This window comes from Podarcis cretensis (assembly GCF_951804945.1).
Source record: "Podarcis cretensis genome assembly, chromosome: 16".
In the NCBI taxonomy this organism is placed as follows: Eukaryota; Metazoa; Chordata; class Lepidosauria; order Squamata; family Lacertidae; genus Podarcis; species Podarcis cretensis.
The window spans coordinates 42,228,514-42,246,769 of NC_137186.1; the positions used below are offsets into that span (position 1 = coordinate 42,228,514).

The 18,256-nt window shown below is 43.6% G+C and overlaps 1 protein-coding gene across 2 annotated transcripts; it reads right to left on the bottom strand.

The window, feature by feature from the left end:
* Positions 1-2,526: 2,526 nt before the first annotated feature.
* Positions 2,527-17,470, bottom strand: VPS33A (VPS33A core subunit of CORVET and HOPS complexes). 2 transcript variants are annotated; one of them, XM_079957780.1, is made up of 13 exons: positions 17,330-17,470; positions 14,163-14,228; positions 13,763-13,890; positions 13,365-13,554; positions 11,833-11,949; positions 11,212-11,386; positions 10,142-10,335; positions 8,122-8,248; positions 7,849-7,916; positions 7,316-7,453; positions 4,651-4,788; positions 4,376-4,544; positions 2,527-3,857 (listed from the first exon to the last, which is right to left on the bottom strand). In XM_079957780.1, the coding sequence occupies exons 1-13, from the start codon at positions 17,429-17,431 to the stop codon at positions 3,664-3,666; spliced, it is 1,806 nt and encodes a 601-aa protein (XP_079813906.1). In that variant the 5' UTR covers positions 17,432-17,470; the 3' UTR covers positions 2,527-3,663. The 2 variants fall into 2 exon arrangements, with proteins under 2 accessions (XP_079813906.1, XP_079813907.1); XM_079957781.1 differs by lacking the exon at positions 17,330-17,470 and adding an exon at positions 16,476-16,860.
* Positions 17,471-18,256: the final 786 nt, after the last annotated feature.

The window sequence follows — 18,256 nt, forward strand, 5'->3', positions numbered from 1 at the left end:
GGGGTGCAATTAGTGCCAGCACCGTTCATCTCCGCCAAGCTAAGCAGTTGGCTCCTTACCTCTCTCGCCCTGACCTAGCCACTGTGATCCACGCGACGGTCACCTCCAGACTGGATTATTGTAACTCGCTCTACGTGGGGCTGCCCTTGAGACTGACCCAGAAACTCCAGCGGGTGCAGAATGCCGCAGCGAGACTCCTTACGGGGTCTTCGCTTAGAGATCACATTCATCTGGTGCTATACCAGCTGCACTGGCTCCCGGTGGAGTACAGGATCAGGTTTAAGGTGCTGGTTTTAACCTTCAAAGCCCTATAGGGCCTAGGGCCCTCGTACCTACGGGACCGCCTCTCCTGGTATGCCCCACAGAGGAACTTACGATCTTCAAATAAAAACACCTTGAAGGTCCCAGGCCACAGAGAGGTTAGGCTGGCCTCAACTAGAGCCAGGGCTTTTTCGGCTGCGGCTCCAACCTGGTGGAACGCTCTGTCACAAGAGACAAGGGCCCTGCAGGACTTGACATCTTTCCGCAGGGCCTGCAAGACAGAGCTGTTCCACCTGGCCTTTGGTCAGGGCGCAGCCTGACTCCCTCCTTTGGCAATCTTTACAAAACTTTAGTTTATGGTTGCCATCAATTTTGATTTTAATTAATTTTTATAATGTTTTATAATGTTGTACTGTTTTAGTGTTGTTAGCCGCCCTGAGCCCGGCTTCGGCTGGGGAGGGCGGGATATAAATAAAATTTATTATTATTATTATTATTTGGTTGGGAGCTGCCCAGAGTGGCTGGGGAAACCCAGAAAGATGGGTGGGGTATAAATAATAAATTATTATAAGTGTCAGACCCAGAATCTTCTATATACACATCACACTTAGAAGTCCATTTTGCACAGAAGAAAAATTGTCACAGCTTCTCCAGAACATTACAGCAACATTTAAAGGCGACTTCTGCTGTAAACACAAGTCTGGTTTCCTGAGCTCAGTCCAAGATATCTTTCCTCTAAACACCACATGGCAAGTGCTTTCTCAGCAGGCTTACTGCTCAAATTGTGTCTGTACACACCCTTTATCAGACAAGTACCACACTCACCTACACTTTAAAAATAAAGTTTATTTTTTACCCTTAATGCTGCCTGCCTCCTCCTGGTTATTTCAGATGAAAGCATCTCTATTTAAAGTGACATGTTTCACTGAGATGCATTATAGCTTAGCAAATGGACTCTAAATTTAATCAGGCACCCTCATTATCGAATTATTATCCTTGGGATAAGCAAGGCCTTCTCCACAAACAGATCAAAATCAAGCTACTCAGGAAGCCATTTAGGATGCAATTACTCCCCCAGTGATATGGTGAAAAATGCCAGCTTTTCCCCAGAAACATGCAAGCTCTTCCTCATGTACAAATCTATAAACTGACCCTGGAAATTTGAAGAAAGCAATGAGGACACAATTGCCTTTACAGCAATAACTGAAGCTTAATGTGAAAGTATTACGTACTTATTCTGAAGGAGATTCATTTACTTGTGCTTCTGATACAGAACAATTAGTACACATTAACAATTGCAGAAAGAACTATTTTCCTTGCGAATCTGGCACTTGCATGTTTTGCTTGAATTATAAATTCTAGTAGTTACTTTTCTTGTTTATCTTTATAGTTGCCCATTCTTTATTGGGAAATCCTGACTCCACGGAAGGCAAAAGAAACCAAATTAATTTAGTTTCAGGGCACAAAAAAAATAACTTTTAGGGAACTTTTAAGCTCATACAAAAATTGAGTTGATGGAACAGTGCTACAACACTGGATTTGCTTTGTGAGAATGCTTCTCCCTCTGGAATACCCAAGAGAATGTGCTAGAACATGACATGCAACACAACTTAAAAGTTAAGAGCAAGCAAGTCTCCAGGAGCAATGACTGAGAAAAGCACCTGGATGTTCAGGTGAACTATCAGGAGAAAGGCAAATCCATCCATTGTGGCTTTTCTCAGTTCTCATTTTTCCCATCTTCAGTTTTCTACATTTCACAATCAGTTTGAGGATTTTTAAAAAGTGTTTATGACATTTCGTCAGCATTTAGTGCAAATTCTTCTTAATATAATTTTTTTGTATGCAATTTTGAGTAATATACACATTTTTGCAAAGCAGTGTCCCCTAATTTAATGCAGTTTTTGTATGTTATTTTCACTAATATATGCATTTGATACACATTTTCCACCAGTACATTTTTTTTTGTACACATTACTTGGGCTGAAGAAGTGCAAATTTCAAAGGTTGGTTATGTTTCAGTAGGTGTGAATTACGTTGATTTGCATTTAAATACAAACTGAATCAAATTTCTCCACTATCCCCTAATTGTCAGAGACAAAAGTCATGATCCATCATTGTCCCTCCACAACCCAAGACGTGTAAAAGTTCCTACATGTTCCACCATCTCTCTGTGTTTCTTTACCAAGATTAAACAAGTCTGACCACAACACTCTGCAACAGCATGCCCTGAAATTTAAATATCCGAGATGACTTTGTCTTGAGAACTTATTTCGATGAATAATAAAGACAATTTAATACTTATTTGTATGTCTAATACAACATATACACACAATGGAAAACCGTTGGAACTGCATCTTTATAATCAACATTTGTCTCCTTGAATTTACACATGCAGAACTCCAACACCCTCAAAAAGGTATCAGCATTAATCTGACCACTGCTGTCTTCAGAGAGAATCAGTAAAAACTGGAGGCACACCAAAATGATCCTGGATCTTTTTGCAATCCCCACCCATTACATTCACTGTACAGGTTACAAACATACTTAATGTAAAGCTTTTAAGTAAGTTTTTAAGGAAAAGCTGACAGAGATCTAGATACATTTACAGCACACAAGAAAAACTGAGAACTCCCTCGTTTCTGCAGAGAATTGCAGGAGAGGGGGGGATCAGATTCTGTTGCTGTATGTCTCGGGATGTGTGGAAAGAAAAGCATGGGTTGAGAGAATGGAGGTGCTACCAACAGCATCATATAAATGGTCGGGACCAAAGAACTGAAGCCATTTGTAAACTTACATATTCAGGGTTTTAGAACATGCTTTCAATAGGACTTGCAGAATGGTGGCCTAAGAGGAGACATAGCCATGTACAGGTCTACAAACGTTATACAACATCGCTTGCCGAGAAAGTTTAAGAATGGCATTAAGAGGCAGAACTCAAAAAATAAAGTGACAGTACAAAGGATGGAGGGGGTGAAGTGAAGTATCAGGGAAATCTTCCTGAGAGATGTATGGAATTGTGGAATATGTTAATTCCCAAAGAGATGCTTAGAAACTGCAATAAACAGATAGATAGATAACCTGGGAATAAGGATAGTGGATGCACTGCAGGGCCCAGTCAAAGCACAGGCCACATTATTTAAGTTTCCTCCCAAGCTTATTTTTCAGAAAGCAACGTAAGGAACCATCTTCAAGGCATTTCATTTCTTTTATCGTTCCCTCTTTCAGAGAGGCATCAGCCTCTTGCAAAGTTATGGACAGAGTCTGCAAGAACACCACGCTTTCTGGCCTGTATCCAGCAGCAAGGCCAGCTTCCATTCGCACTGCCAGGATACCTCTTCTCTGCTTCTTATCATTACACCTATCAAGTTATGGTGTCTCTTGATCGTTGTGCAGATTCTCGTTCTAAAAGGGCGGAGGCTCCAACTTCTCCATTAGAGATTTGACCCAGCTTGTTCCATTGATGAGTTTAGTTGTTGCAATGACATATTCTGTGCCCCCATCTTCCATTTGAGACAGAAAGCGGAGAGCTGCAATTTCAGCATACGTCACTCCACCCAGGAAAAATACCAGAGTGACTCTGTTTTCTCCATGCTGACCTGGATTGTTTACAAGGTAGAGAGGGGAAAACTGACTTTGAGTTTATTTTTTATGCCACACAACACCTACCCAGCCCTCACTTCCCCAAGCTTGGTTTTAGATTGTTTATTTGACAAGAAGGTTTCTATGCTGCAGTTTGGAAGAGGGAAGCTAACCTAGGCAGAATGAAGCAACAGCGACTAAATATGCAACATCTATCACTCAGATACAAGGCCCAACCCATTGGGAATGCCTACACTGCACTGAAATCCGTGGGAGTTGTGGGAGGCTGAACCCATGCATCTGATCCAGGGCTCCATATGAGCTGCAACATGCAAGAAGAGTGGTTGAAATTGCATGGCCATTTTTTTAAAAAGTCCATACAAACTTGCACCCTCTAGGAACAAGGAAGCCTTTGTTTGCACTGGAGCCCCAGTGTTAACAAGAAGCCACTGTACTGCGGGTGAAGCTGCAGCTGTCATTAGCAAGCCTTTAAGCACACTATTACAACACAAATTGTGTGTCCAAAGATACCTACGTTTTTTTTGAAGCCCTGTTGGCAATTGCTGCCTCTCTTCAAAGTGTGGTCCTGGAAGCATCTTTAACACTTCTTCTATGCTTCGCCACCCTGGACGGGCAAGCAATTGTGCCAGGCGCACACTTAGAGGAGCATAGCCACTGTATACATAAGAGATGTCGTTGGGATTCTGCAGGAAGGATGGAAGGAAGTGGGATCAATGAAGAGCAGCTTCTCACCACAGTGCATTTCATAAATTTTTTAGCAATGCCGTAACTGTGTGATGAAGCACTTACCTGTTCATTGACATCATCCATCCACAGACGCAGAGTTTTCCGAATTGTTGGGTAGTTGTTTCTACTGGTTAACTGGGTCTTCAAGAGTCCAGCCTTTTCTAGATTATTTAAAGTCAGTATATGTTCATAGCCATAAGTCTGTAAAAAGAACATGTGTTGTCAGGGGTACCAACTTGAATAAAATATTGTGGGGGCCCAGGTAAGTCCTGTCCCACATAATCACATGACACAGTGCACACACACCATGTGAATAGCAGTGCCCATCAACTCTGGAGGGCCCACCTCTTCAAATTTTTTTTTTTGGGGGGGGGAGCCCTCATAGCCTCTAGTCGTTGGCTCCTATGTGTGCTGCTTAGTATTGGTTGTATTGGTGGACTGGTAAAGTTGTTCGGATGCCTGATTATTGTTTTCCAAAGCAACCGCTCTATTTCAAACTTAAAAATGGAAAGCGTAATGCTGGTGGTCAACAAAATAAGTTTAAAGACTCTCTCAAGGCAAATCTTTAAAAATGCCGTATAAACACTGACAACTGGAAACACTGGCCTGAAAGCACTCTAGTTGGATAACAGACTTTACCAAAGATGTCATGGGCTTTGAAGACACTCAAACTCAGGACAAAAGGGAGAAATGTGCTAAGAGGAAGGAACCCTCACCGTGATCAACTCTTGCCCAGAAACCTATGTCCCCACATGGAAGGACGTGTGGAGCCAGAATTGGTCTCCACAGTCACCTACGGACTTACTTTTAAGACCGTGTACGAGGGCTCGCCAAAGAAGAGGAAGGTATTGTAATTTTCTTTTTTAATTTATATTTTATGGATTTTCAGTTACAAATGAATTAGATATTAAAAAGAAGAAAAGAAAGAGTATAAACAATAACAAGTTGCGAGGACTAAGACATCACACACTAAAAGGGAAAAGTATTACAGCGCTATCCCAGTTGTACAGTTGAAAGTACTTGTCATTCCACTATGTTCAGTGTGATGCTGGGGGGGGGGTGGAAGTCATGAGGGTGGCAGCAGTTACAAGTTATAGGTCTATCTTACTATTTAATAAAACACAGAAAAGGAACTGAGGCAAGTAGAGAATAGAGGAAGGGGATGGTACTGAAAACCATTGGGGGGAGCGTCAATGATACTATACCATATTGTATTTTATATAATATGTATGGATTGTCATTTGACCTGCTTAAGAGATGCACGGTCTATCTGCAAGAAAGCAAAGTGAGGTTGTTCAAAACCATGGACTGATTTAGCATTACCAGTCTTGGGTTCATTGACAGTATAATCATGTGTACAGTTGTACAGTACTATGGAAGTCAGAATCCATTCCAGAAGTCTGTTTGACTTCCAAAACATTCGAAAACCAAATTGTGGCTTCTGATTGGCTGCAGAAGCCTGTCGGATGTTCAGGTTCCAAAAGAATGTTCGCAAACTGGAACAATCACTTCTGGATTTGCGGCATTCGGGAGTCAAAACATCCGAGTTCCAGGGCATTCGGGATCCAAGGTACGACTGTATGTTGTAGGAGTCAATGTGATCAAAGGGAATTCCTCCAAGGTAAGTCTACATAGTGCTGTAGCCCAAGATTTCAATCAATAAACCATTTGATTTAAAGCTAAGAACACAGTGAAAAGTAAAAACAGGAGCTGAGCAAGTCTAGATTGAACCAAGATAGATAGCTATAGATTGGGCAAAAACAACATTTCTTGATATTTTTAAGTTTTTCTTCTGTGCCACCCAATCCTGCAGAGGTAACATTCAATTTAAAAATGCAATGCCCTCATCTGCATGTAACAGTAAGTCATGGGTCAATGGCAATGTCAGGATTAGGCAGTGTACACAGTCCCAAAAAGTTCTTGCTTTGCTCCTTCCTCGGTGTGAGCCATGAAACCTTAAGTTATCATTATGTCTGAACCTGGAATTGTGGTTTGTTTCTCCTGAATAAACAACGAACATGAAGCCACTGTTCCTGCTTTTGCAATCATGGTTTATACAAAAGGAAAAAACCACAACCATGGTTCATATATTGATAAGTCAAGGTTGCCTGGCTTGTTGCTCTCACTTGCTCCAGGGGAGGAAAAGGGCAGCATGAACTAGCAGACTGCAAAATCTCAATAAACTATTAACCATGTTTGTTTCTCTTTTTAATTATTATCCTTTAAAGAAATGCTATGCAAATACAAAATATACCCTATCAATAGAATATAAATACAGTGGTGCCTCGCAAGACGAAATTAATCCGTTCCGTCAGGCTCTTCGTATAGCGGTTTTTTCGTCTTGCGAAGCAAGCCCATTGACAGCTTAGCGGATTAGCGCTTTTAGCGGCTTTTAGCGGATCAGCTGATAAGCGGTTTAGCGGCTTAGGAAAAGGGGGGGGAAGGGGGGAAAACCCGCAGGAACTCGCAAGACATTTTGTCTTGCGAAGCAAGCCCATAGGGAAATTCGTTTTGCGAAGCGCCTCCAAAACGGAAAACCCTTTCGTCTAGCGGGTTTTCCGTCTTGCGAGGTGTTCGTCTTGCGGGGCACCACTGTACATCAACCTTGACATTAGGTTTTAATTACTGAGATGAGTTAACCAGCAGCTGGCCCGATGACTTGAGTTTCCCCACTAAACAATCATGCATAAGGTTCTCCCAAGAGTGATCTATATTTGATTTGGCTAACCTGGAGAATCTCTCTCTTATAATGATCCAGGACCTTCTGTTTCAGTCCGCTGTTGCACACTGACTGCAGACAAACGAGTCTTAAAATCTTGATCAGGGGATGCTTTTGGGCAATACAGTCTTCAATGTAGTTGTTGACCTAAACAGAAAAATCAAACCAACAAAACTACACCAACTTTTGAAATGGTAGCGAAACAAAATGTTTAGCTCTTATTCGTAGGGATGTAAAAGTGGGCATGGAACCTCCTCCATCACAATGTCAAGAACAATTTGCATCAAAGTGAAACCAGCCACAAAACAGGATGCAATTTTTGGTGAGCAGTTTTTCTTCATCAATAAGAGTGGTTGCAATCTGGGGCAGAAGGACTGCACCTGCAGCTGGTGTTGAGGATGTTGGACCAAGGAAGTTTAGCTTCCAGAAGATTCAGTGGAACAGAAACAGGTTCCATTTAGCAAAAACAACACCCACCATTATTCCAAGAGATACTAGATAACAATGGGGGGGGGAACTATTTTAAGAGCATTTTCACCTACCTTGTCAGTGTCTATTCCTGACATAAACTCTTGTTCCACTGTTAAGTTATCAAAGAAGTCTTCTGATGCTTAAATAAATAATAAAAAACAGTAAATGAACATGCTGCATTTGAAAATAGTTTTCAGTCAAGAACAGTGCTGATATCTGGCCACTGGCAGCTTATCCAGCTATAGCTGGAATATTCTGTAAGCCACCTTGAGTCCCATCTGGGGGAAAGGCAGTGAGTGAGTGAGTGAGTGAGTGAATAAATAAATAAATAAGTAAAAACTCACTAGTGATATCTTTGATGAGTTCCGCAATAGAAGTGTGGTTAGCTAAAGAGCTTCTTGCTGCTTGCATGTGTGGCAGCTGTGAGACAAACTGTTTGATCTCTCCAACAGTTTTAGCATGGTGTCTTTCCTAGGAAAACAGACCCAGCAGATAACAGTTTAGAGTCAATCCCCAAGAGAACATGGAAATCTTATGTGTCTCCTTTACAATGTTCACTATTTTCAGTTAAGGAAAAAAATAGTTACGCTTCTGATGAGAGAATATCCAGTTCCCCATCCAATAATCTTTCTTTGTTGCATAATCAGTTTTGCAGTGTAAAACTGCTAAATGAATGGCAAGCTCTGGCAGCATGAGCAATTTCCTATCTAACCATTTCTAACTAACTGGCATCTTTTTACACATCATAAAAACATTCTTCCTTTTCTAACACCAAAAGAGCCTGTGGGGCAGTGGAAACTGTGCTGAATCAGGAGCTGCCTGGGGTGAGTGCGACCAGGTTGGATATTATGAACTTCAAATATGAAACCAGCAGGAGACATTGTAATTCACACCGAGCTCATGACAGAGTGGAAAGAAAACCTCTATTTAAGTCCAAGATGCGCCCTTGCCAAACTACTAGAACACACGTGCCTTCTTTAATGACCACCATGCACTCTCATGGTTACAAATTGTCCCTTTGTTTGGATGTTTGCATTTTATTGATTTTACGTTTATTTTGTTTCTAAATTTTGCTCTTTGATTTTGAGAACCCTGATTGAAAAGCAGGTTATAAATGATCCAAATAAAGAAATTGGTCCAACATAATGAAGTGAGAAATTATCTGAGTCCATAAGGATGTTTCCTGAAGAGACATAAATCTTGTTATCTCAGTAACGATGAAAAGCACAGAGCTTAACTCTAAGGACTAGATTGCCAGAGGTGTCTAATGACCTATTAATAAGGACAATCCAGATGTATGTATTCCACTTCCAGTTTCTATCAGACCAACAAGAAAGAACTACACATCCAAACACATTTATTGAAAAGTGGAATTTGGTTGAAGTGTAAACTATATGAATGGCAAGCCCAGGCAGGAAGATAATAATGAAGTATGCCATTAATAAGCCTTTTGCTACCCACAAGCTGCTGTTTCATTATCACCTATTATATCTGACAACCTTGCACTCTCTCTTGTTCTTCCAACATAAAAGTGCCAATTATAGCACTCAATTTTAAATGGTTCCTCTTTCAATAGGCAAGTGCAGCTGGTCTGGCCTTCTAAAGGAGCAGAAAGAAATGCAGAAAATGTGACCAGATTACACAGCTCAGAACTCAAGTCATCTATGCTTTTATGTACTATCATACTAGGCCAGGCATGATGGAATTTCCTGAAACTGCACAACATGGAAGGACACACATTTGTGACTGCAAGGACAAAGCCGCTTGCCCAAATTATTATATGGCTACACCATCCCATGAGATACGTGACATCAAGAAGATACATCTAATTCCAACATGCATAGGAAAGTCCACACGCATGCCTTGGTAGTATGGAATTGGGGTAGGATTCAGTTCCCTAAGAATCTCAGCTTTCATTAATATACAAGCAAGTTTCCATGTCTTATGACTGCAATGACATGTTCAAAAGTGTGCTTTCTGAATTCTCAGAAGCTAATGGGGAGGGCTTCAGTGTCTTCCATAACTTATTGTCTCTCTTCATAAGCAGTAAAACTAGAAGGGTACAAAATGTGGAAGTATAGATTGTGTAGATCTATATACTTATATGCATAACACATATATGTTGCTGATTCAGGTTCTTCTTCTTGGTGCGGGGTTTGGATTGCACAGGCACAAATTTTCATTGTTTTTACAGAACACACAGCCTTGATCAAGACTGGTGCTGAAGCAAAAGTGCAGATCTGACTACTGATTTGACCAGCATCCTGCAACTGCAAGGTGTATATGGAAGACTTCTGAGGCTGAATGGACAAGCCAGTTGAATCTGGACTCATCTGTGGGGATAAGATAACACAGGTCGATTACCTCAAATGCGGCTGAGATTATTTTGGCTCTCTTGCTCAGCACAGAGCCCACAGCATTGAAATTCTTGTCCCGGATCTCTGCATAAAGCTCCTCAGCAGAATTCAGCTGCAGCTTCTTGGGCTCTGTGGGGAGATCCTTGCCACCCTCCCCCTGCTTCTTGGGGGCAAACTTTTCTGGAGGGAGTTTCACGTAAGCTGCCAAAATACAAGCCAAAGAAAACAGAGCTGACTTCGCTTTCCAACACACAGAGGAATAAACACTGGGAAATAAGGAAACTGAGCTGTCACTTGGCAAGTGCCAAGCTGGCTCTTGAGGGGCGCCAGTTTTCATTTTTCCCAACTGAAACTGATCCAGGAGAAGCATCTTATTTCCCCTCTTCTCCTCTGCTGCCACTTGTGGAACACTTTCCATACCAGATAATACCACTGGACAAAAGAGCAAAATACTTTCCCATTAAGTCAGGTAAAATAAATGAGAGTTACTAAACTGCTGTTAGAAAACTTGGTGGGGTGGGGGCCCTGTGGCCCTCCAGGTGCTTTTGGACCATCCTGGTTGGGGCAGTCCAACAACAGCTAGAGAGCCACAGGTTCTGCAATAGACAAGATGAGGAGAACTGGGGTCATTCTCTCATCCCCAGTGTCTCTAAAATGCTGCTTAAGGGCACGAGAGGGGGAGACCCTGAAAAATCCTCTGAGAAAGAAAGCAAGCAAGCAAGCAAGCAAGAAAGAAAGAAAGAAAGAAAGAAAGAAAAGCAGAAGACCTACAAGGAAGAGAAGTAGCCTTCCTTGGCTGGGGGAAAAGAAAGGGGACAATGACAACGAAAGACCAATTGGCGTATCGTGAGGAAGCTGAGAAAAAACCTGTTACTGGGGATTGTTGTCCCTTCTCTGAACAGAACTGCTTACCTACTCCCTGACTAAGGAAAGGATGTGACCGGTAAGAAGAAACTGTCCACTACAATGAGAAGAGAAAATAAAGATGTATGTACTGGTCTAAGACAGGGTCTTTTTCCATCTGAGAACCAATTACTCAGAAATTTTGTTACATCCTGGTCACAGCTGCTAACTTACTGTTCTGAATTCCGTATATCTCATCAATAAGCCCCTCATAAGTCAGCTGTGTGGCCAGAGGTGACATCAAGTCTATGTTGCGGTCAAGCAGCAAGAGGGTATCAAAGACTGGGAAGATTGGATTCTGGCTCCCAGAAAACTCCCGCTTCATCCTGATCATCATATTTGCCACGTGCTGAAGAAAGAAGCGTTTGGAAGATTATGACTCAGGCTACAAGCAGCAAGTAACACATCAAACATTGCAGACATCTTTGAATATGCACCTCTCACTTCCTGCGGTGGTGAGTCAAGCTCTAGATTGGTGTTCTGTCATCCCCTTTGTGCAAGAGTGACAGACTGACTGCTGCTCCTCAACCTCCAAGGACAGGGGCAGAATAACCAAAATCTGCAGCCTCATCTTCTTCATGTCTCTCATATACACCTCATACACCCACACACCCATTCACTATAACACAGAGTGTGTGGATTCATTAGACATTAGACCACATGCCTCTTTATATATAAGCAGGGTTAAGAAAAGAAAGGAAAAACTAGAGCAATTCCAAAGCGATTGTTGTCCATACAAAGAGGCATTCACACAGTGAAATGGCAGACAAGGGAGGCGTTCTAGATCATATTTACCCTTGCGCATTCCCCTTTCCCAAAGATCTGTGGGATTGTTCCATAAAGTGCCTGGAGTGTCATGAGCCCCTTTGCTGCGTGATAGAGGCTGGTCTGGTCATTTTCTAAGTAACACTCCTATATTTTAAAAAAAGACAAAGAAAGCATGGTAAGAAACTTAGGATGCAGGTGGTATCCTCAGCTTACAGCAATAAGCTGAAAATAAAAAGGCATCCTATAAACACTGTACTTTAAATAAACAGGATCAGAAAACTGGCACAGATGACAAAGTGCTTCCTTGTGCTAATAGGTGTGTGTGTCAAACGGAATTTATTCTGCTTGCTCTCCTAGCTCCACAGAAGACCTTCATTCAGTGATCACAAGAAATGAACACACACATATTAAGGACAGTTAAGGATAGGGATACTCTTTCTCCCCTCCCTTTCTTAACTTACTGGCAGTGTGCGTCCTGCTGCCAAAATTGTCACACTCACTTCTGTAGGCTGAGACTAGGTAGGGACAAGGTGCGTAAGCTAAGTAGTTGCTGCCTGCTTAAATTGTAATTTTACTGTCTGAAACAGCATTTATATATTCTCTCAATTTCATTTCATATAATAAAGCAAGCTTTCTTTGTCAATGTCTCTCAATAATCTTACTGTAAAGCCATTTGTTTGCCTCTAAGAATTACTGGCTTGCCCATCTGGCAGTTAACAGGTCTTTAGGATCACCAGCCCCAAACAAAAAGTATCAGGTGTCAGTTTTATTTAGGCAGGAATGGAGGCAAACAAATGTTCATAAACAGACACACATTATGATGCTAGCAAAAGATCCCAATCTTCTTTGACAGTGTGTGTATGAATACATGGGAGTGGTGGACACGCATGTGAGTTCAGACTTTGCTGTAATTGATTACTATATACTGTACTATATATATTGGCCAGCTTCCTTTTAAAAACCTCCAAGCAGAAGGCAGCCACCAGCTAATTAATTGTCAATGTTTCCATAGTATTTGTCATATTAAAATATACATACCCCACTTTTAAATTAATTTTTTCAAATCAGTTTATATAAAAAAACAGTATGACAAAAAAAACACTTAACACACCTTAACAGAGCAGCACTAAAATCAGCTGAAGGCCTAGGTGAAATTTTCACCTATGGCTCTAGGAAGATCAACCAATAATCAACCCTCAGAAGGCAGCTCTCTTCCTGGTTACCAAAACTCAAGAGAAGGGCCTCTGAAACAGTGCTTAATGCGTGGGAAGGAGGAAGTGAGCCTCTTAATAGGAAACCCAGATCTGTTTCCTTGCAGTTGAAGCTCATGACCTTGTCGTACAACACAGAGAACAGCTGCTTTCCTTATAGCACTGAGGTGGTGGGGTATGCAGAGGATCTGGTTCCTGTCTAGACCTCAAGTCAATAGGAAGCCAAAGCCACTGCCAACCAATGACTCCTATGACTGAGCGTTGGGGTGCCAACTGGGGGCTATCAGCAGCCAGTTTAGAAATATACCCCACACTGTGCTACCCTCTGCAAAGAAACCCAATACTGACTTTGAAGGCGCTTTCAGACTCCATGGATAATAGGTCTCCATCAAATGGAATGAGGTCCAGGCTGTACTCCTCTCTGTGAATGAAGGAGCCCAGAACTCCTTGATCCTTCAGTCGCTGCTCACACAGCAAGCTGCGGCGTGGCACAAACAGGATGTGGAAATCCCTCTGTGGACAACGGACCCTGTCTTCACTAGAAAGGATACAAGGAGATACCTTAAGAAATACAGAAACTACCAGTTAAAGTGAGAAGTTGGCCTTCAATATTCTGAACCAAGTTCATAAGTGATGTCACCTGAGTTCAGGTGTAACTTTTCAGTCAAGGAAAACAAGTAAGGTAACCATGAAGTTTCTACTCAGACTGCAGAAAGCAAAAAGGTAGGTCTGGAGAGCTACTCTACCTGAGCACATTTTCAGCAATTATGTCCATGAGTTCTAGCCTTGGTCTGACAAAGAAAATAATATTCTTGACATCTGCAGGTGGGAGGCGGCCTGGTTTGAGAGTGAACATTTTCTCCACCTCATGTTCCTGGAAGGAGACAAAAGTAATAATAATGTGCAATCTTATTTTAGTCTTTAGAAGTTTATATATATGAGAAAAGAATGGATTTATGGTCAACTCACTACTGGGAGCATCTATCCTTGTGTTTTTTAAACTTGGTGTTTAGGTGGAATAACTACCCACCTAGGACACCAAAAACATTTTCTTCACACCTACTGGATAAAACTCTCAATAGGAAAACACTCTACTTATGGCAAAAATCAGACTTAATATTTTTTAAAAATCTTGCCCAATCCTACCTTTAGAAGTGAATATTGTGCAATCAGCCCAAATGGACCTGTAAGATACTCATCCCACACAATGGCCTATGAAGAGGAAAGCAGAGAATCAGCTGACATTTCAAGCTACATCCAATGTACAGAAGTGAGTGGGGTAGAGGGAAAGTCTCTGACAATTCTATGCAGAGAAACTTCATTATTTGTATTTCTAGACTGCCCTTCATCTACACTTCTGAACCTAGGCTCCTGCTTCATTTCCCCCTTGAAGGTAAGCTACAGAACAGGAGCTGCCAAACTGTGATCCACAGTTCATTCAGGAGGTCCATGACACCCATCACATTTAAATATCCATTTTGATCTTTAATTATGTTTTTCACATCAGTATTCACATTGATCTTAATTGTATTTTTAATACAGTGTAATGCAATAAGAAACAAAAGGTAATACAATTTTGAATTCCATATATAGTATCATAGGATCATAGAATAGAATCATAGAATTGGAAGAGACCACAAGGGCCATCAAGTCCAACCCCCTGCCAAGCAGGAAACACCATCAGAGCACTCCTGACATATGGTTGTCAAGCCTCTGCTTAAAGACCTCCAAAGAAGGAGACTCCACCACACTCCTTGGCAGCAAATTCCACTGTCAAACAGCTCTTACTGTCAGGAAGTTCTTCCTAATGTTTAGGTGGAATCTTCTTTCTTGTAGTTTGGAACCATTGCTCCGTGTCCGCTTCTCTGGAGCAGCAGAAAACAACCTTTCTCCCTCCTCTATGTGACACCCTTTTATATATTTGAACATGGCTATCATATCACCCCTTAACCTCCTCTTCTCCAGGCTAAAGATGCCCAGCTCCCTTAGCCGTTCTTCATAAGGCATCGTTTCCAGGCCTTTGACCATTTTGGTTGCCCTCCTCTGGACACGTTCCAGTTTGTCAGTGTCCTTCTTGAACTGTGGTGCCCAGAGCTGGACACAGTACTCCAGGTGAGGTCTGACCAGAGCAGAATACAGTGGCACTATTACTTCCCTTGATCTAGATGCTCTACTCCTATTGATGCAGCCCAGAATTGCATTGGCTTTTTTAGCTGCTGCGTCACACTGTTGGCTCATGTCAATATCTAGCCCAGTGCATTCGAATTGCTAAACAGACAGAAAAATCATTTAAGACAGACAGCAATTTTCAGGTGATTGGGGTTTTGTTTGCTTTTTTACCATTGCCCGAGAACAAACCTTCGCTACAGCTTATGGTTTGTCAAAATAAACTATAGGCTCAGGTTCAGACACAGCGCTAAGCCAAATCATGGCTTAGCCAAATCATGGCTTAGCTCACAGCACTGAAGCAACTGTAAGACCAGAGGATGGAAGAGCAAAGTAGCTGCCATCTTCTCCCTGGAAACCTGCAGGTTTGGTTGTGCCAAGTCATGGTTTGGCTTAGTGTTATGTGCAAACCCCATCACTGCGTGGGCATGTATGAAAACATTAAGCAGTAGATTCTGATAGTACATCTGAAAGATCATGCTCTTCCCAGGGAGGTTCAGCTAGTGCCTTCATGATACACCTTTAAGCACCAGGCAAAAATGTTCGTCTTTAACCAGGCCTTTGACTAACTGACATCCTGTTAGTTAAAATGCCCTTTTAAGTGTGTTGTGGAAGAGGAATTATTGGGTTGTCTTTGTTCTTATTTTTAATATGTATTTTGTGTTCTTTATATTGTAGTTTTATGTTTTGAAGTACCCTGAGATCTACAGGTACAGGGTGCAATAATTTTTTAATAATAATAATACTAAAATAGCTACACAAAGCACATTACAGTGGTACCTTGGGTTAAGTACTTAATTCGTTCCGGAGGTCCGTTCTTAACCTGAAACTGTTCTTAACCTGAAGCACCACTTTAGCTAATGGGGCCTCCTGCTGCTGCTGCACCGCCGGAGAACGATTTCTGTTCTCATCCTGAATCAAAGTTCTTAACCCAAGGTACTATTTCTGGGTTAGCGGAGTCTGTAACCTGAAGCGTCTGTAACCAGAGGTACCACTGTATAAAGCTATTTTTTGCTTTTTCCTGTAAGACCAATTACAGTCATTAACAGTCGTCAACAGGTTTACCTATCAGGCAATGACCCATCTCCCACCCGCCTTCTGAGCAACCCCCCTCCCCACCCTCTCACTATATATAAGGGTCTGGTGACTTCTGTTTCAGTGTATCTGAAGAAGTGTGCAAGCACATGAAAGCTCATACCAAGAACAAACTTAGTTGGTCTCTAAGGTGCTATTGGACAATTTTATTATTATTTTTATATATTTCTACTGCGTCAGACCAACATGGCAAGCTACCTGAATCTATAACCTTAGCAGAGTAAGCTTCATTGAGGTATTAAGGCCCTGTGAGAAGGCTAGTGCATGTCTGTAGGTATGCACCATTTTACAGCCAAATTCTGTGCATGTTTTTTAAGAAATAAAGCTAACTAGGCTCATTAGAATTTACGTACAGTGGTATTTTTAGACCCCAGATGTAGTGGTTTTACGGGGGGGGGGCTTTAAAACGGCATTTTAAATTTTTTCATAAATGTTTTCAGCATTAGGGCAACAGAAATAAAGCCCATTTTAGTGACAATTTAAGTGAATTTAAAATGAAAAACTGTGTGTGCTCGGAATATTTCTTTTTAATTGATAAGCCTTTTGTTTTTTGATCTAGCTTATCGGGAAGGTGGAGACAGCTGAAAGGCCTGGGCCGGGGGGGGCGGCGAGGCCCAAGGCGGGATGCACAAGCCAAGGGGCCGCAGCAGCCTCACTGCAGAAAGGACGTGGAGGCAGCAGCACCGGCCCAAAGCCCAGCCCGGGAGAGGCCTCCGAGGGGGGGGGGCCATCTCAGGCCGGCCCGGCCGCCCCCGCCGAAGCCCGGCGCCTCCTCTCCTCAGCTTGCGAGGTTTCTTCTCCGTGGGCTTCGTGGTGCTGCCGGTTTGCAGGCGCGCCGCTCGCCCGGCGTGCGCTTCGTTTGTCCTCCCTCCTTCGCCGAGGGGCTTCGCGAATGGGGCCCCAAGCAGGCCGAGGCCCGGCGCCTGGCAGCGGACTCCCGAGGAGGAGGAGGCGGAGGAGGAGGCGGAGGAGGAGCAGGCCGGGCGGCGGGGGGGGGGGGGAGGAAGGGGAAGAGCGAGGCGGGAAAGGCCCTCCCTGCGATCCCGGCCGACCTTGGATCCGGCGCACTTGTCGAGGAACTCGCGCAGCTCCTTGCGGCCGGCCTCCCGCAGCGCCATCAGGTTGACCCGGCCCGAGTTCAGGTGCGCCGCCATGGCCGCTCCTCGCCCGCCGGCCGCCCTCTCGCTCCGCCCGCCGCCGCCGCCGCCAGCCCAGCCCAGCCAGCCCAGCCCAGCGCCGGCGGCAGGTGGAGCCCCAGACCGACGGGGAGGGACCAAGGGGCCGGGCCGCCGCCGCCTCTTCTTCTTTGACGAGCCCTCGTAGCCGAGGAAGATCGTCTTCCATAAACACGCTTTTAACACAGTACGTGACTGCGGAGGCCAGTTCGGGATCCCCACGTCCCTCCACAGTGCAGGGGACAGAGCTTTCCGGGCAGGAGTTGATCCCGGTGAGGGTTTGCCAAGCGTGCCTTCCTCTTAGGCGACATCCCCCCCCCCCCCCCTCGCCGCATCAAGCAGTTGGTCCCTTACCTTTCCCGCCCCAACTTGGCCATAGTGATCCATGCGACGGTCATCTCCAGGCTTGACTACTGTAATTCGCTCTACACGGGGCTGCCCTTGAAGCTGTCCCAGAAACTCCAGCAGGTACAGAATGCTGCAGCGAGGCTCCTCACGGGGTCTCTGCCATGGGAGCATATTCACCCAGTGCTTTTCCAGCTGCACTGGCTCCCGGTGGAGTACAGGGTCAGATTTAAGGTGCTGCTTTTGACCTTTAAAGCCCTTCACGGCCTCGGACCCTCGTACCTACGGGACCGCCTCTCCCGGTCTGCCCCACGGAGAGCCTCAAGGTCCATAAATAGCAACACCCTAGTGGTCCCGGGCCCTAAGGAAGTTAGATTGGCTTCAAGCAGAGCCAGGGCCTTTTCAACTCTGGCTCCGGCTGGTGGAACGCTCTGCCTCATGAGACCAGGGCCCTGCAGG